Source organism: Rhipicephalus sanguineus, chromosome 3 (genome assembly GCF_013339695.2).
Source record: "Rhipicephalus sanguineus isolate Rsan-2018 chromosome 3, BIME_Rsan_1.4, whole genome shotgun sequence".
Classification (NCBI taxonomy): domain Eukaryota; kingdom Metazoa; phylum Arthropoda; class Arachnida; order Ixodida; family Ixodidae; genus Rhipicephalus; species Rhipicephalus sanguineus.
This window is the reverse complement of record NC_051178.1, coordinates 173,422,641-173,441,787: the sequence shown is the minus strand read 5'-3', so window position 1 is coordinate 173,441,787 and position 19,147 is coordinate 173,422,641. Positions and strand designations below refer to the sequence as shown.

Below are 19,147 nucleotides of genomic sequence, written 5' to 3'. Positions count from 1 at the left end.
GCGACGCAAAGGGCGCGGCAGAAAGGTGGGCGCCGTTCTGATGGTGCCTTTTCGCTGCTGCTCTACAAGACGCGTTGTTTTCACAATGAAGAACTGTTCGCTGGAGTTTTCCACATGTGTGCGACTGCAGCGCCAAAATGCACAGCCTAGCGTGCGAAATAAACAAAATTGGGTCGCAGTCGGAACGGGGGGGGGGGGGGGGGGGCGGGCGAAGGTTCATCGCAGCGCCCCCCTCCCTATTAAGTCAATGTATGGGGCAGACTCCCCCCCCCCCTCTTATGTGACTAGGGGGGCGGCCGCCCCCTGCGCACGCCTATGCACTGGGCTGTTAAATGAGAGCCACGTAGCGCCCTCTGGTCACTGTACGGTGCTCTCAGAGGAGCAGGTTTCCGATTTGTATGGGCCCGGGGAAGAAGCAAGCCGAAATAACTGTGCATTGAGTACACAGTGACTGTACATTCACTGTGCATTGACCAAAAAGTAATGTCCCGATTACCCTTTTTGCCTTCTGTACGTATTCATGCAAATGTTGCTTCTGTGCACTTGATGTGTGCTCAGAGATACAACGCAGACATGCACTGAAATTCATCATGGACAATAGGCTTTGCCACCATACCTAGGAGTTCTGATGTGCAGCCAAGTGTCATTCAATTTTCCTTTCTGCATTAACCATGCTCAATGCAGAAAAATCTGTTCACAGTAACTAACAAAGCACCTAATTTACCAACACATTGTTGCATTGCTTTATTATTATTTTCAGAGCATCTTTCTCTCTCTCTCTCTTTGCGTGTCAAATCAAAACTTTATATTGAATTCGGAACTCCTCAGTGGGTGGATGTGCTTTGTTACTGAAATCGGCAAAGTTCAATGTTTAAAGAATAACTTTGTCATTTGTAGGGACTCTTCGAAAGTATTTCTTTAGAACGCACCTCCCACCAATTTTGAACATGTTGTGTAGCTTTTAGTGAATGTTGAGAGTACCACTCTTCCTGACTGTTTTCTTCTTACATTGTTCTCCGTTCCAGGCTGACTCCACAGACGACAGCAGCCAAGCCAGCATTCAGAGGAAAGCCGAAAGCATATCGGCGGTGATCACAATAAATGGCGTCACCTGCTCCGGCTGTCAGGGGTCCTACTCTAGTCTTTCACCAGCCAGGGCCGAAGCAGAATCCACAGTTTGTGATGACAATCAGCCCCCGAGCTCCCCACACTCCAGCTTCAGTGCACCAGTGCAAACGCACAAGCCAACTTCTTTTGACAGGGTAAGCTCACTTCACCTGACTAGCTCAAGCTGTTGCATTTTGCTCTATCAAATAGATACTGAAATTGGAAATAATAAGCTAAAATTGGTTGGTAATTGGCTCTGCCTATATTGAGTCATGGATTTGTAGTGTTGGGGCCACGTTCTTACTGACAGCACCACTCGAGCTATATTAATAACTAGTGTCGCTAAGCTTTAGCGTAATGTTACATAAAAATTTACAAACTGCGTTGTTTTTTATGGCGAAGTGCAGCATAGTGAACACGTTATCAGTGGTAAACCTAAATTTTCTAGTTCAAAATGGGGCATGTCATGAATGTGATCATTTATATGAGTGTAAAGCCATCCTCTAGAACTTCATACTATCTAACCTCGTCATAACAAAGCCACATGTCACACAAAAACAGCTTTGCTACATCTGATCTTTGCTGTAATTCCTTATTGGTTACATTATAATAGCAGTGAGATAATTTCAGTTACTTCATTATACAGTAGACTCTCGTTAAATGAAACCTGAAGGGTTCAGCAAAATATGTTCCATTTAACAGGAGTTGCATTTACTGAGATATGAACAGGAGTGCCGAATTCAACTACGAAACCTATTGTGTTAGAGCCAGCTGTTGCATTTAAGCAGCAATTCTGTTTAACAAATTTCTGTTTACCGAGAGTCTACTGTACTGGTAATTCATTATATCCGCACTCATTAAACCATGGTTAGTGGTAATGCTTTACCACTACTTCTCCTAAATTGTTGCTTATTTATTTAGCAATTTTCAACGCCACCACCAATCAAGACAAGGATTGAGCGAAGCCGCCCCACACTGCGCCGGCAGAAAAGTCGGGGTGCCCTGCGGAGGTCCATCAGCCAGCCCCTGGACCTTGAAAAGTCGGATAAAAATGACTTGGCACAGAAGGAGCAGCTTTCTCATGGTAAGCATGTGCTTTGATAAGATTAGAACCATAGTTTAACAAGCTCACTTAGACTCGGAATGACCTGCAAGTCTGAGCTTTAGTGAGCACAGCTGATTAAAGGTGTGGTGAGTTTGAGTCCTGGTGAACCAGGCTGAGCAGAATAATGATGATTTTGATTTCTAGTCTGCCTAGTTGAGCAGAATATGCACGAGCGTAAGTCTGAGCGAGCTCAGCTGAGCAAAACTTTGGTAAGTATGAGTGCAAGTGAGAATGGCGCAGCAGAGTTTTCATCATTCTAAGTCCGACTGAGACCTAAGTAAAAACTCATATTTTTTTGTGTGACAAAGCTCCAATTCCTTTTTTTTTTCCAGCTTATCATCACAATTAATTTACTCATGGACAAAAATTACTGTTTGCATATAGACGTCAGACTCTGGAGTTTCCAAGATGTGTGGCGCCACCTGTCGGAGAAGTATTGAGTAGTGCATAGACCGACTCTCTCGCATAGTTTGCTATGGGACCAGGTGCAACTAGCGAGTGCGAAACAACGATTGAGCTTAATATCGCGTGTTTGCGCATTTAGCACTCAGAACGAGAGCTGTGAATTGCTCTCCGCTAGTCGGACGCGCCACCGAACCGTCGTGAAGTGCTTGCTGGATAATTCGCCTGAACGACGGCGAAAACAGCAGCAGACGAGAGCCCTCCGCACGCTACGAAGAAACTCCGCAAAAGACGCACTGTGGCGTTGTGAATTGCCACGGACGTAAAAGACTGAATAACAGCGTTCAGTTTTACCGATTTCCATAGTTGTCGTACGAAGAAGAAAGGCGAGAGCGCTGGATACGGGCCGTTGCGAGCGTGTTGGGTAAGCAAAGTACCCGCGTTCTCCACAGCCGGTGGCATGAATGTGTGGCTCTGCTGTTGTTTTGCGTAGCCCTGATGCAAAACCGTGGTAACCTTGACTATGAAGCCCAGCAGAGGCTCTGACCGCGGTGCTTGTCGTGTAACACGAAGTGAGCAGCTAGAGGCAGACTGGAGACGCGTGATACGCACACCGCGACGAGTTGGTCGTCACAACACAGCATCGCAGACGTATGTACGTTTTGAAGGCTCAGAGTTCTTGTTCTAACTAGCTAACACCACGTGCGTCATACAAGTAAATCGCAGAATGTTGGTCGTAACCCCCTTCAGGTTTGTTTCGCCCGTGTCCTCCGCGGTTGCCGTAGCTATCTCGGAGGCCACGGTTTTGCCTTTGGTTGTACCCCGCGAAAGTGGACACGCACGTATCCCATTTGCAGTACATACAAACGGAAGACGACCATCAAGAGACCATTTGAGGATGCGTAATAAAACACTCCAATGCACAGGAAGCGAGAGATGAATAAGGGAGAATGCAACTGAAAAGGCGAAAATCGCCGGGGCCATTCGCCCCTGATGAACCGAGTTTTGTACCACTGATCGTAAGATGCATAGCTAAGTAAATTGATCGTGTATGTAGGTACTTTATCGCTGTGACATACGTATATACCCGATTTTAACGCATTTAGGCTCTAGAGAACGGATGTCGGAGGGCTTGCCTCGAACTCGGTGTCGTGTGATGCTCGCTTGTACTTGCGAGTTGCAGCGCGCGGGAATAACTAAAACTTATTTTGCATCGTACTCGCAGTTCGCTTTGATCAGCTTCCTTTGTTTCTGAAGCGTGGATTGGCGGAAGAAGCTTTCCAGGTCCTTGATTTTCAGGACACCGCGCCTCGACACCAACAAAAGAGGAGGGTTATATTGCGGCCTATGCACATTCGCTGCGGGCGGCTCTCTTTGCACTACCCAGTTAGGGCCGAGGGCTACGATAAGGGCGCTGGTGGCGGTGTTTTTCGCAGCGCCGCCTGGGCAGAGTCTGACGTCTATATATCGACTTGCTCATACAAAACACGGCACACATGTTTGGCACACAGCCTTGATAAATTTGCACTGTTTTTTTAGAGATAAAGCGTGCTAAAGAAACTGTTGTTAAGCTTTTGGGACTATTATGTCGGCATGCAAAAGAATGGAGTTGCGAGTAGTCATGATCAGATAACAATAGCTTATTGTAGCCACTTAGCAGCATCCCAGCACTAACTATATTTCCTCAAGTTCTGTAAAGTCATTTTGGACCCTTCTGAAGGATTGACAACTAAGAGTAGTTTTTCATTGAGGTAGTTGGTGATTAAAAATTGTAGTGCTGCTGAGGCTTCGACGCATAAGGTGAGGCATGCACAGATATGAACAACGCATATAAATGCAACTAATTGTAAAGTCAAAGACTTTTAACATGTACTTAATCTGCCAGTGCATTCTATATAGTCTTTATAGACAGCAAATGAAATACAGGAAGTCAGGACAAGTACAAGTATTGAGTCACGGCATTTCCGATATTTTCAGCATTCTTGCACAGGGTATGTCATGCATAATCACATTAAACTAACTATCACTTGCTAGGTGATCGTGATGACGTAACCCACTTAATGGCTGTTCTTACTGCCTTTTGCACCCATCGTTCTTCAGGCTTGTCAGACCAAGAAGCCTCAAGAAACCCCAGCACGGCATCTTCAGAAGAGGATTTCTCATCTGATGGAGAGTCATATTCCCAAATTCCCAAGGATGTAAGTAACTCTTCACTTACGTTTTTACAGCACGTCGACCTTTGGGAATCATGTTTATAGCATTGCGTAGTATGTACGTAATCAGTTGACTTTAATGAGGCTCCACTTTTCTCATCGTTGTGCTTTCTTTTTTTCTACCTTATTTTAGTACGAAGGTGTCACATATGTGGAGGCACTTTGGGACCACGTCACCCTGGACTCGGAGGAGCTGGCCTTTCAAGCCGGCGAGGTGATCGAAGTGACTGACATGTCCGACAAGGACTGGTGGTGGGGATCAGTCGACCAGCGTCATGGCTGGTTCCCAGCTGCGTTTGTTCGGGTAAGCAGAAGTCAGATTCACTCGTCATCTGTTGTGGTGTTGTCATTGAAAGGGAGCTTGGGCTCACTAAGTTGTTTGTAAAGTCGTGAGCAGTATGAGAGGGAATAGCGAATTCATGTTTGATCAGCAATTACCAATAATGCACTAATATGGACGTGACATATTGAATTGCAAATACATTTCGACTTGAGCATTATGAACAGTTTTGCACTTACCCACTGCGTGTAGCCGCTATGACTTTTAAAAGGTAATTTCAGTTTGAAATGTAGTATTGGTGCAAAAAACTACAGGAAAAAAAAAATGAAGAAGGACCAGCGCTCTTTCTGTTCTTCATTTTTTCCGTGTAGCTTTTTGTGCCAATGCTTTGGTTCAAACATGAACCAACTAGCCCAGTTTAGCATTCTGCTGTAATTTCAGTGTTTGCTCATATGTTACTCATGACTGTACATAGGAACACTAGTTTGCACATCACTTAATCACACACCTGTTCTTTTCTATGCACTTGTGGTTTTTTAGAATTTTGCTTAGCTTTTGACTAATATTTTACATAAGAACCAACAGCAGTGACTGTGCTGTTTGAACAAAAGCAGGGTCTGCAATTTGAGGGGCATCTTACTTTTGTGTACCCACTATAGATTGTTTGAATTTAGAACATTATCACTGAAGTTATAGAAAAAAGTACAGGGCAAGAGCACTTACAGGAATACACCACATACTGAAGTAAGTTGCACTATCTCGGCACCTCACAGTCTGTCCGGACCTCGCAGTCTGTCATTTTGCAGAATCTTTTTCTCTTTGTCATCGCAACTGAATGTATGGACGTTGTTTGCAGTTACGAGTTGGCCAGGAGGACACTGTGGAGGATTGCATCACAAAGATGGCGGATGGCACGCTCACACAACACAAGCCCCGTAAAATGAGCATTGGCTTGTTGAGCAATGAGGAGGTGCGTGCCAAGGTTGTCATGGAGATAGTCAACACTGAACGAGACTTTGTGCGGCACTTGAAGGATGTTGTTCAGGTAAGCATAAGGCTCTGCCATCTTTACTTCGTTATGTTGTTTGTCCACTCTCAGTCATAATACACACACAAACAATGATATCGTGTGTGCATGTATGTATGTGTCTGTGCATGCACATGTGTGACATCTTTTTTCCGCTACTTATTTCTTCTGGTCTTTGTCCCTTTTTGTGCAAATAGAGTTCTCTGGACACTCTTGTAGATGTTAGCTGCACACAATAGACAAAAGCTGTTATTTGATGGAGCTTTTTGCATCTTATTTAGGGCAACGGTAACAAGAAATTCAGGAAGGAAGTTTTCTAGTTCTATTTGGCACTCACTAAAAAGAAAAGTGGGATACCATATGTAACTTTAAGATGTACAAGCACCTATAAGGACATCATAATTAGTGTGCGCATCATACCGACTAATGCAGTCATGTTCTTCTTGGTTGGTACTATTCTATAGTACCAGTGAGTTACTGCCAAGTGTTGTTGAGAGTGCACGGCATAAATTTCATCACATGTGTGCATAACAAGTAATTTAAGCTTCATAGCATTAATTTTACAGAGTTAAATGTTTTTGACTGGCTGCCATTTTAAAATCTGAGGATGGAGAACCTTTTGCTACAGTGGATGATTGTGGTAATGTGGTTGGGATGAGTGCTTAAAGGTCTCCCTTTGTTCAAGGGACGGCCTAACCTTGCTCAAGGGGTCTCCCTATACATACATACTTCTATGTATATCTATATGTGCACGTGTAGGGGACTATGTTTGTGTGCATGCGTTGCTGATCACCAGGCAAGGGTGGCCACACCTCCCTACCCTTGACTTTAGGCTCTTGTTTGTGTATAGAAAAATACTCTTCTTGCAAATTAATGTAACCTCTTTGAGATGGACATGCATAGAATTACTGCATATGGGTGTTTCACTTGCATTTTTCGACAGGGCTACCTGGCACAAGTCCGACGGAGGCCCGACATGTTCTCCGAGGAGCGTCGGGCAACCATCTTTGGGAACATTGAGCAGCTGTATGAATTTCAGAATAGCTTCCTGAAGCACCTTGAGTCATCCATCGACTGGGAGCAGCCACATCTAAGTCAGATTGGAGGAGTCTTTCTAGAGCATGTAGGTTGCTACTTATGACTTTATTTTTTCATTACGCACATGTTTCTGAGCACTTTGACTACACATCTTAATGATCAGTTACATTCTTAACTGTCTCTGCCTAACGTGCCAAACATTTGAATGTGAAATTCATGTGGGTTGTAATGACTCTAGGACTAAGCGTACCGTTTGAAACGAGATGTTCAATTGGTTTATTTATGCTTTTCTTTCTCTTTTCCAGAAGCAAGAATTTAAAATCTACTCGGAGTACTGCAACAACCACCCATTGGCTGTCAGTGAACTCCAGGAACTCTACGCCGACTCGAAATATGTCCATTTCTTTGAGGCAAGCATGTGTTTTTATGCAGCCTATTTGCATTGAATTGCATTAGAGATCTGATAGAGAATGCAGTAAAGGGACACTGAAAGTGTAGTATAGCTAGATCAGTAGATCACACATCAGGAATTGCGGATAGGGTAACCTTCTAAGTGATATTGCTCCACTGTTCTTTCTTTTCTTTCATTCATTCTTGGTGCCTGATCCCCCAAAGGCCTTGGTGCCTTGCAACATGGCTCTCTCTTATTATGTGGTTCACTTTTAGCTTGTCAAGCTGTCACAATCTTACTCTTTGAACATCTGTCATAGCTTCCTACATTCCTAACCATCCCTTGACTTCATCTTCATCGGCATACTGAAGGTAATCTTTACTTTGCTCTTTTGCACATCGATACAGGCATGCCGCCTGCTGCAAGACATGATTGACATCTCGCTAGACGGGTTCCTACTGACACCGGTGCAGAAGATATGCAAGTACCCGTTGCAGCTGGCCGAATTGCTGAAGTACACAAGGCCGGAGCATGCTGATTACAATGCCGTGCGGGAAGCCCTGGCTGCAATGAAGGGCGTCGCCCAAATGGTCAATGAGCGCAAGCGTCGTATGGAGTGCCTCGAAAAGCTTGCGGAGTGGCAAAGCAGCGTTTTCAATTGGGAGGCAAGCTCCTTTCTCTATGTGTATGGGGTCTGCAGCTCTCTATAGGGAGTGTAACAAGCACATACAGCTGAGCCCCTTTATAAGAGATGTGCACCTGTGAGTAGTTCTTGTCCCGTATATGAGGTGTCTCTTATAGGCAGGGTACCACGTCTTCATTTTGTGATCAACCCCCATTTCGATGTTGGGCACAGTGGTGTTTCTTATAACCAGTTGTCCCCTACATCAGTGTCTCTTACAAAGGAGTTCAACTGTAGTATGTATAGCGTGGCAAGTGCCCTGAATGTTAACCAGCACATTGCTAAGCCATTGATTTCAAATATCATTTCTTATCTCTTGGTGGCTCCCTTGCAAGTTCTCATGTAACTGTAGGGAAACAAATGTAAAACATGTTGATGTCCCTTGTACGAAACTTTCTATGGTGAAGGATGAAAGGAACTGTGTGCTTCTTATGCAAGCAGACAATAGAGAGGAAAATTCAGGACAGAAACATAACTGCACTTTCCAAACAGGATTAACTGGTACTACTAGTACTTTAGCTGAGTAGACTTTGTGGGGTCACGCTTGGTTACTCCATAGTGTGTTTCCCCTTTACTTTGAACATGAAGTTGCTGCTTTTTTAAGTCCAGAAAGAGTATCAACTACAGCTGTGTTACTTGCCTGACAGATAAAACAAGTTTATTGGTTAATTAAACTAATAACGTGTATTTAAAGGGCCCCTAAACCCCCCAGAGGTCGAAATTTACTTACGGTGTTGTAGTTGTGCACTAATCTTCAACAAACATGCAGCCGCGAGAATTTTTCGAAACGGTGCCATAATAGCAAAGTTACAGACATTTGATGATCTAAGAGTGGCCCCCCGCTTGCTTCGATTTTTCCTTCGCTAAGCTCCGTCCATCGTCTCGTCTCTCCTCCTGGCTGAGTGCTCCTCCTCGCTGTGCGAGGAGGAAGAGCAGCGAGCACGCGTATCTGCAAGGAGGCAAACAGGTTCTTTTTGTGGATGACATGACCAGAAGCTAATGTTGACGTCACGGCCAAGGCTGAGGATTACCGAAAGGCCCGGAGAGGAGAAGGGATTGTTTCATGGAATTTGCAACCTGCAGCTCATAGCACTGCCGCGTTTGGCATTGTTCATCGCGATGGCATTCTGAACACAATGCATGCGTTTACTTGAAATGTTTAAAAATCATCAGAGGTTGTTCAGGGGCCTTTTTTTAGAGCCTGTTTAGGAGCACTATGAATCCATGGAGTTTGGAGTTTCTTTTACATTAAGCACATTGCTAGTTCAAGGCAGATTTATGAACAGTTTTACGAGCAGTATACATGGACATGAGTTAAGGAGTGAGTGCTTATCTGTACATATGAGTATATGAGCAACTATATTAGCAAGTACCAACGGGTGTGAATTGGCATGAGTGTGAATGCAAGTAAGTGTCAGTCAGTGTGAACGGATGCAAGTGTGAGTGATTGCTGACTTCACTGATTTGTCGCATGGGTAGCTACTTATAATAAGGCACTGAGCTACATGTGGAGACATCTTATAAAAACTGTGCAGCCACTAAATGTAGGACAAAAGGAAATTCAAAATAAAGGAAGATGTCTTTTAAGTTTTCTTTGATCCTACATCTTGTTAGGGTACAGTCTTTCTATGGTGTTTGCGCCTCATTAGATGATATTTCATGGATATGAATGCGCCTTTCAATGGCTTCGACATTTTTTATTTCATATCTGACAGGGTCCCGACTTGCTGGACACAAGCTCAATGTTGGTCCACTCGGGCGAAGCAGTTCGAGTGTCGTCCTTGTGGTCCAGGGATGTGGTCAGCTTGTTTTTGTTCGACAACCTCTTGGTGTACTGCAAGAAGGTGAGCTGTGTTTTGCTTGCGCAGTGCAACTTCTTTTTTAAGAGCATCTTTCTGTCTTGGGATCTCTCAGACACGTGTTGTACAGTGGAGCATGAAAGCACCTTCAGTGATGGCTTTCATGTGACATAACATCCTACGCAATATTTACCTCACTGCACGAGGAATCTTTCGAAATTTCAGTAACTATAGAACCTAATTATCATGAAATTTCATTCAATACGCACAAAAAATTTTTTTTAACTATCTGAAGTCGTTGTAGCTATGTATTCATTGCATCCATGGTCTCTACCATGGTCTTATTGTTAAATAATACTTATACTATTATACGAACAGTAGTACTATTGTTAATAGTAATATATTTGGTGGTTGAGGCTTTTGTTTTTATCCCTCAAACCTTAACTATGCTTTAAACATTAGTAAAGTGATAAGACTCTTTACTAAGTTATTCTCAATTAATGATTAGTTACTGTATTACTCGTACAAACAGGAGGAGAAATTATAGTATGTTTTGATAATCTTACATGCATGCTAGCAGTGTTGTATGTTTGTTTCACTGATATTACAATTGTTCCCTTTGACAACTAGCTAGCATGACTGCCTTGTGAAAAAGTAAGGTTTTATGAAAGCATCAGGTGTTTGCACATGTCTGGTCCCTTTCAGACGTTCAGTTGAATATATGCGATTGCCGTACTCACATTTTAGAACATGGCATTATCTTTTTCTCTCTTCTTTCTGCGCAGGACATTATAAAGAGAAATACATTGTCTTACAAGGGCAGACTGAACATGAACTCTTGCTTTGTCGTGGACCTTGAGAATGGCAAAGGTAAGCACACAAGTAGCTGCTAATTGTTTTAACATTGAGAAATGAAGTTGGTGGTGTACCTGCATTTCACTAGCGGTATTTGCACGAACGTGGTGGTACTAGCGCGTCGAATTTTCTGATATGATGCTGTTATTGCAGTACCTACATAATACATTTACAGTGCCTCTGAATTGACATAAAAGCTGGATTTTTTCATGAAAATTCTTCATCCCTTACCTTGTGCCGGCCATTATTTGTAAGTTCCAGTAAAACCTTCTGGTGGAGAAGCAACGACACGATGATCGTGCTAGGCTGTGCTGTGCCTTTAAAGCTGCGCCTTGCGTGTACAGTACTCATGGATTCAAACGCTGACATCATATTTTTTAGTATAACCACTGGTATGCGCAATTGCTCGAGATGACTGCATCATGTCGTGACGAATCTTGTCTATAAAAATAACGTTGCCTCTGATCTACACGTTCGCGTCGAAATTACACCGATATGATCCGAACTGAAGACTACCAACTGCGTTGTGTGCTGGTTGTCCCAAGTCTGTTTGTCACTGAATTAATAGGTCATGCGTAACTTGCCCGGCCTTATGTTTTTTGAATAACTAATTGAGGTATGGACAATATTTTTGGTGCCACTTCTGACATTTGGCATACAGAAACCTGGAAGTAATTCTCGGCATTGGAAACTGAAGTGTAATGTGAATGTACAGTCATTGTAATTAGTTGTCGACATAATTGCCTGGTGTACTTATTCCTTTCTGCTTAGACTCCCAGTTTGGCACGACCGTGAGGAATGCCTGGAAGGTGTACTGCACCACGAGGGAGAAGTGGTACCTGTTCTTTACGAAGACCGCTGCCGAGAAGGAAAAGTGGCTACAGGCATTCCAAGCCGAAAGGGAGAGGGTTCGTGAGGACCGAGAGCAAGGTAAGAAGATGTGTTTATAGTTTTAATGCTGTAATGTGTCATATGCAGACATATCTTCCTCTTCATATCTGTCATATCTGTCATATCTTCCTCTTCAGTAAAAGTTAAAGATGTGCTGCTATCTGCAAACATTCCTGCAGACCATCTAGATGAAACCTATGTTGTTTTTCTCTTTTCTTGAAGTTTTCTTTCATGTTGGTGCCCTTTTTCTCCAGCAAATATGGATACATAAATTTAACCCCCTTCCAATAGCAATATGGTATTGAAGCCGTGTCTCATAATGCAACTGTGGAGTTTTCTGCACGAACATGAATGCATGTAGAGTAGCCTTGTATTGGATTATAGTTTGGCTGTACAGCTCTGCATGCTCTAGAGAACAGTGATTTTAAAAAATCATCAGTGATGCTTATGCCTAGAGAGCTTGTGCTCATCAGTAGTGGGCATTACTGTATATGGCTTTTCTTCATTTCCAGGCTATGTTGTGACCGAGAGTGCAAAGAAGTCCGCAAAGATGGCGCTCCACAACAAGCTCAAGCCAAAACGTCCAAGAGGTATGTATAGCCCCAGCAGTTTTTCTTGACTCCGGTGGAGTGCTTATGTGTTTTTCACTTGAAGCAGAGAAACACTCTGTGGCACGTACCGGAAGATGTTCAATTTGAGTTGGTCTAACTAAACATTTGCCTCAGTTATTATTTCTAATTAGTTGCAGCTTCCTCAAATCAACAAAATTTAAGCAGCTGCTACAATTTGGAAACTGAACCATAGTCCAATTCAAATAGTCAACATTTCCCATATAAACACTGAAATGCTCCACAGGACCGATAGTTACACTTTCTTTTATGTGGTTACGTTTCTTGAAACTACAAATTAAAAGTTAGATGTGGGCATTTCGTTGCCTGTGCCAGCTTTAAATTAAACGCAATCGAGTAACCGTCAAAAGTATTCGTGTAACAACATCATGACTCTTACCATACTGTTTGCTTTCTTCTTCCGCTCACCATTGAGTGCAATGCACTATTCTTTTTTGCTGAGGCATTCGGAGCACTTTTTTTCTAAGACTACTGGGAAGGGTCCCAGGAATGGGGGTTCTTAAACATTTTTTTTCACGACTCTCTTACTCATTTTCCCTCTGCTCATGAAAAAGCTGCATAAGTTTTGCCAAATACTGTTAATCTTAATTCCACTGTGCTAACACGATGGCATTCATCCCGCTTAATAATGCTCATCCCCGGTGATTCCTGTTACATTTAGTACTAACTTATTTGTTCATTCCCTGCCGTTTATTGCTCGCATAAAGTGAAAAAATAAGTATGAGCCCTTTCAGAGGTATACTCTCTTACTCGTCTGTTGACTACGTGCAATGAATATGCTCAGTCCTGTAGTGTTCTGTACAGTACTGCTACGCACCGCACCACACATTATTATTTTACTCATTTATTTACAGATACTGCAGCCCATAACGGGGCTATCACGATTGGGGAAAGGAGCAAATGCAGCAAGCAATATGCAAAAACAAAAATACAAAAACATATAAAAAGGGCGCAATAGCGAACCACAATTTCTACTGTGTCAAGCAACAGGTCGTAACAGGCAGATCGTCCCTGAGTTCACTAGTCCTTGGAAGCTAAAGCTTCATTTAAGGTGCTGGCGCGAAACAGACTGATAAGTTTAACTGATTACTTTCTTCTTATGTTAGTTTCTTAGTTTCTTGTGTCTTACTTTCTTCTTGTGTTAGTTTCTGTTAGTTTCTTGTGTCTAGGGGTTTGCATATGATAGATTTCTTGTGTCTAGGGGTTTGCATATGATAGATATACATTGGGAGAGGAGTAATGCGGTGAGTAAAACAAGGAGTGTAAAAGTTTCGAGAATCAATGTAACGTTGGTGGGAAAGTGAGGTTAAAACAAGTGTATCCAGTTGAGATGACGGTGAAAATTTTCTGTCATAGCGGCGATATACAAAACGAATCACCTTCTTCTGAACATATTCTGTTTTGTTAATGCACGATACTTGTACGCTGAATCTCACCGAGCCCTCCCTATGGACCGAAGCCTAGGACTTGCATTGGGCCAGTCAGTAACGAGAGTCAACTGCGTGCTCCGGGATTAGAGGCTGGCTCGCCCATTGTGCACCACTGATGCAATCAATCAATCAATCAATCAATCAATCAATCAATCAATCAATCAATCAATCAATCAATCAATCAATCAATCAATCAGAGAAGTAGAGAAACAAAAAGTTCAATTGAGCTTGACAAGTTTCCTAGCTCTGTGCAGTTCGGCAGCGTAGTACGAGGAAATACAATTCTATCTGTTGCTTCATGTAAACTTGCATAAACAAATAAGTGAAGGTGCGAGAATTCACACGCATATACTGCAACTTGATACAAGAGAGCTACGCAAAACTTAAATCGACAGAAGCACTGCAACATAAAAGAAGTTTTCATCCACCTGACAAGTTCTTGCATCCAATCCCCTTTTCCAGAACTCATTTGCAATATTCTGTGTCCATGTGCTTCGAATTGCCAATTGATTCGCCATCGCTCTGCCAATTGCTAGCTTGCTGGTTAGCTCAATTGGTAGAGTGACCGCCCGGAAAGGCGTTGGTCCCGGGTTCGATCCTCGGACCAGGACGAATTTTTCAGCAAATAAGAAGTTTTCTTTCTGAGAAATCCATAAGAATTTCCTTCTGACTTTGTGCTAGCGAACGGGATGTTGTAAATTTCCCTATTCTTTCCCTCTCCTTGCCTTGTTTTGCAGCAAAACTTCCGAAGGGACCACGGTCTCAGCATCCCGATGTTGCAGTCGTGGAGATCCTTCTTGACCCACCTGGCCCGAAGCCCCGAACTGGCAGCTTGCCGTCAACTCTGCACACCAGCCACCACACCGTTTCAGCCAATGGCTTGCCCAAAAAGAAGGGCTCGGGATGGTTTCACTTTGGCAGCGGCAAGAAAGTGAAAAAGTAGAGGGCGCATGTACATTGATAAGAACGCTCGTAACATTTTTTGAATACAAATCGAATATGAATATTGAGTAATGTAGATGGGTTTAAACGCCGATTTAGGTTGAGAATATTCGCAATTGTGAAAGATTGAAAAGTACGCCTGAACAAAAATGGCGTTTGTCAACCCTGACTGACAAAAGTTTATCAGTGAAGCCACACTAAACTGAACACCGTGCAATTTGTATCGCTAGTAACCATTTCTTGCAATCCTAACCCCACAAAGCTATGATCATTAACCGCTCAGACAAGGTTCCACATCTGTAACCTAGCTTATTGTATATTTATTGAATTTTATTTATTATTTTATTTATGACAGGTCAGGCTCTAGGCCCAAATAGTGAGTGGAAACGCCAAACACGTTATAAAGCTGGTAATACACATCGTGCAAATATACATGTAACGGCCTTTCACAATTCACGATGGCACCGCTATCATACGCAATGTGAGGGCCAATGTACCCCAGAAATTTGGCAGGCTTATTAATAAATCTATAGATTATAAATGTTAAATCTTTGATACAGTTTGGAAATTTTTAAGCTTGTAATATCTTTCGTACTTTATGAATGTTCTTGCTATCATGCAGTTACAAAGCTGTTAGTTCATATCCTTGTCTGTTACCTTATGTTCCATGTTATGGGCTGTACAGTGCAATAAGACTGCTAGAACTGACGTATTAAATTCCCAGTATCTTGTTAGCAATGCCAAATGCTTGCACGTTACCAGTGCAGCATACATTGATTTAACTTGAATCAACATATATATGTGCAGATGTTAACAGATCACTGCACTCTGATGAAAAGTCATTCAAAACTGTGAGAGAATAGAATAAAATAAAATAGGACTTCAAAATGTATGTATGGATGACTTTATCAACATGGATTGGGAGGTAGCATTTTACATTTTATACTGAAAAATAACTTGGGCGCTTCATCTTATGGCAGTTGCTGTGATAGGTGACAACTGCAGTGTTAACAAACCATAGGCACCATTTCCATGTTAACGTGTACAAAGAAACAACTATTGCACATGCTTATAAAGTTAGCCTACATTAGAAACAAGTGCAAGAAATTATTCAGTGGATTATACCATTCTATCTCGCAGATAATGCTAAGGGTACTCTATGCTCAATCAATATCGATGATGTGCCCTTAATGAATCGCCGCATAAAAAAATCTTTTAACCCCCACATACCCAGGGTTTCAAGAAATATGTTGGGCTTTCGAATTATCATTGCTTGTCACAGTAAATGAGAATACAGTTTATGGCCAGCGATGTTGTGGCACATGTTGAAAGTTCAGAATGCAGCTTCGAGCACCTTGTGATTCGTTATTGATGGTGCTTTTGTTGGATACTGTTTCTGTCGCACCAATCCTTTTTTATTCTGTATAATAGGCAGCTTACTGTCAGCAATACTTTCTTTTACTGGCAGGCCGAACAACAGGCAGTCCACGTCTAGATGGAAAAAGGCCGTGAGAAATAGGATTGCTGCGGGAAACAGCACTTTCCACTTGCATTCCAAACCAATACACCACTGCATAGTGTTGCCATGCTAGCATAAACCACATTCTTGACTGCATCATAGTGTTCATAGTGTGTGCTTGCTGAATGTCAGTTAATGTTTGTTTGATATTCGATTTGTATTCAAAATCTTGGGAGTACTTACGGCTCACCCCTGCCAAAACTGACGCCCACTTCTCCTGTCAAGCCATCTACTATGTGCACCATTCCACCCAGTGCTTGCGGTGCATTGGACACCACTGCAGCTTCTTATTTATATTGCTTTTCATTCTTGTTTTCTGAAAAGGTCGGAGTGACTTGTACCTATACTGTAATTTGCCTTTGTACATGCACACTTTTGTGCTGTGGCTTAAGTCTGCGGCATATTTATTAGTACGATCAAACTATGCAGATCTGTTTTGCCAGCGACAGGAGTGTCTTCACTAAGAGGAAAGAGCACTTGTCGCAGTGTCCGAACCTTGCAGACGCATGGCGTAAACCTTTTTCTCGTTTCTCGTTCTGCCGCAAATGCAAGTGTCGAACGTTTACAGCAACTTTTGCGATAATCATTTTCAACAGTTTAATCCTGCCAATCTGGGTATTGCGAGTGAACTGCAAGAAGTGTGACTTGGCAGTGGCCGGTCTGCCTCGCAGATTGCTGTCACCTTGTTGCTCTGTGACCATTGAAAAGGACCTCTAAAATCTAGAGGTCTACATGATTGGAGTAACAGTGATATGAAAAAAATGTCTGCCTACACAGGAGTACTTGTAATAGTCGGAGGACTTACATTAGTCAAGGTGCTACCCCTTGGTAGCGTTGCGCGCAGCTTTGCTCGATCAGTCGTTGCCGTAGATCTTTACTGCCTGTCTGCCGTGCCCTCTGCGCTGTTCAATCGCAGGTATATGACCTTGTATACTTTGCCACGATTGTCGCTTGGGAGGCAATAACCCCATCGCAGCTTTGGTGCATATGTATACCAAAAGTAACAACTGTTCACTTCTTCGCGTATGCATTTGAGATGTTACGAACGCTCTTTATTAAACGGTGCTGCTGCTCACTTTGCTCCCGTCTGACCTGTTGAACTTGCCGTTTAGTGTGGAAAGACATAACGCGACGCCCAACGTTTCGAAAATTGAGGCCTGTCTGCGAGGCAGTGCTCAGCATTTCATCTCTCTGGTGTGTCTCATCGCTTGCTTCGCACTGGCTCGCTTTGCGAGCACTCTATGCATTGGCCTTCCTGGTGTAAAAATGCTAGCAGATATTTAGCCCCCTAGAACGAATGAACTGTGTGTATAACCGTATTCACGGGCACTCGTGCTAATAGTGATAGATTGTTATGCATGCCCCAGCTGTCATGCCAATTTTCCCCCAACTTCTCTCGCATGGTGGCTCCTTCTCTTGTTGTTTATTGATTTTTATGTACATAACTGCTCGTGTGGCAAATCTTGAATGTTCTTGTATAACGGCCTAGTCTAGACGAAACAGCCAAGGCAAATGCATCTTGTTTCATGCATAACAACTGTGAACACACACCACACTCAGGCTTCTTATTTGTTTGCATACTGATCACAAATGTATTACAGAAATAGAAAGGCATTGTTGTTGCTGGCATAGTGAAAGTCTGAGACATTTTTATGTACAGGTTACAACTCACTGACGGGTTTTCACAGACTGTGACGTTGTTGAATCCAGGTGTTGTCTATAGGTGGTTGTAAAGAGTTTTTCCCGCCATATATGTATATGTCATGTTACCTTATCGAGACAATGACTTTCATTGCATCGTGTGTGGGTTGAAGCACTCTCCCATTCCTTTTCCTTTTTTTTTTTTTCGAGAAGCGTTGCCAACTTAGACCAATCTCGTGGATTGTTAACAGCGGGTCGGCACCTGTTCAGATGTGTTCTTACCTTCTCCGAATGGCACAATCTCTCGTGTGTATAACGTCTTCCAGCGATGGGCGCCTGGGGTAGCCCCAGAACAGCTAGTCTACGGCAGGAGGGGGAACGGGACATTGGGGCACCTGAGTCATGACACAGCGCAGATGTCCCTAGGCCCAAAGCCTCCATTGTGTCAGACTGTGTGTGTGTGCGTGTGTATAATTTGGGCCTTTTGTAAAATATATGTGCCTGTATATTTTAAATGTGTACATACTTTTATATGTTTCCACCATCTTTAGGATGTTGCAGAGTGTTTATGCATGGAATAAATATATGTTTACATTTATGCATCTCGTTCGTTTCGTTTGTGTCCTTGAATTTTTTTTTTCGCCTACGTTGTAACCTCGCTTGCTGTGTGCACATTTGCAACAGGAACTTTGTGTCGAGTGCAGGCTAGGTGAGTTTCAGCTTGATGTCTCTTGCTGGACAGGTTTCTACATGGTAACTGATGTGAAATGAACTGACCATTCATGAACATAATACTTATGTACATAAGTTTACTAATTACCTCATTTGCTGAATGGCCACTGCTTGTAAGCGTAAATTGTAGAAACAATCTTTTATCGCAGAATACTGCAGATTCACTGCCAGTGTCTTTCCTACAAACTTCAAAAAGATTCACGTCCCTAAACAGAATGTCGTCAACAGCTTGAACTGCTCAGTGTTCTCTCGCGCAGCATTCTTCAAACCGTAATCCAAGTTGCATCATTAAGGAACATTTTTCATGCAAAAAAGCTAACAAGACAGCTGGAGAGCTGTTGGTGACATCTTTGCAAAGATTCATTGTCCATATTTATATTGGAGCAACTAAAAGCAGAAACAATAAGATTACGATAAACCAGACTTGCAAATGACTATTTGGAATTATCTCCACATTGTTGAGA

The 19,147-nt window shown here is 42.7% G+C and overlaps 1 protein-coding gene across 1 annotated transcript; it reads left to right on the top strand.

Moving 5' to 3' along the window:
- Window positions 1-968: 968 nt before the first annotated feature.
- LOC119387689 (rho guanine nucleotide exchange factor 4) lies at window positions 969-18,549 on the top strand. The gene is made up of 13 exons (XM_037655162.2): window positions 969-1,262; window positions 2,029-2,191; window positions 4,715-4,812; window positions 4,961-5,131; window positions 5,964-6,152; window positions 7,078-7,257; window positions 7,478-7,582; window positions 7,971-8,228; window positions 9,961-10,089; window positions 10,830-10,914; window positions 11,671-11,829; window positions 12,303-12,380; window positions 14,587-18,549. The coding sequence occupies exons 1-13, from the start codon at window positions 969-971 to the stop codon at window positions 14,790-14,792; spliced, it is 2,115 nt and encodes a 704-aa protein (XP_037511090.1). The 3' UTR covers window positions 14,793-18,549.
- The last annotated feature ends 598 nt before the right edge of the window (window positions 18,550-19,147 follow it).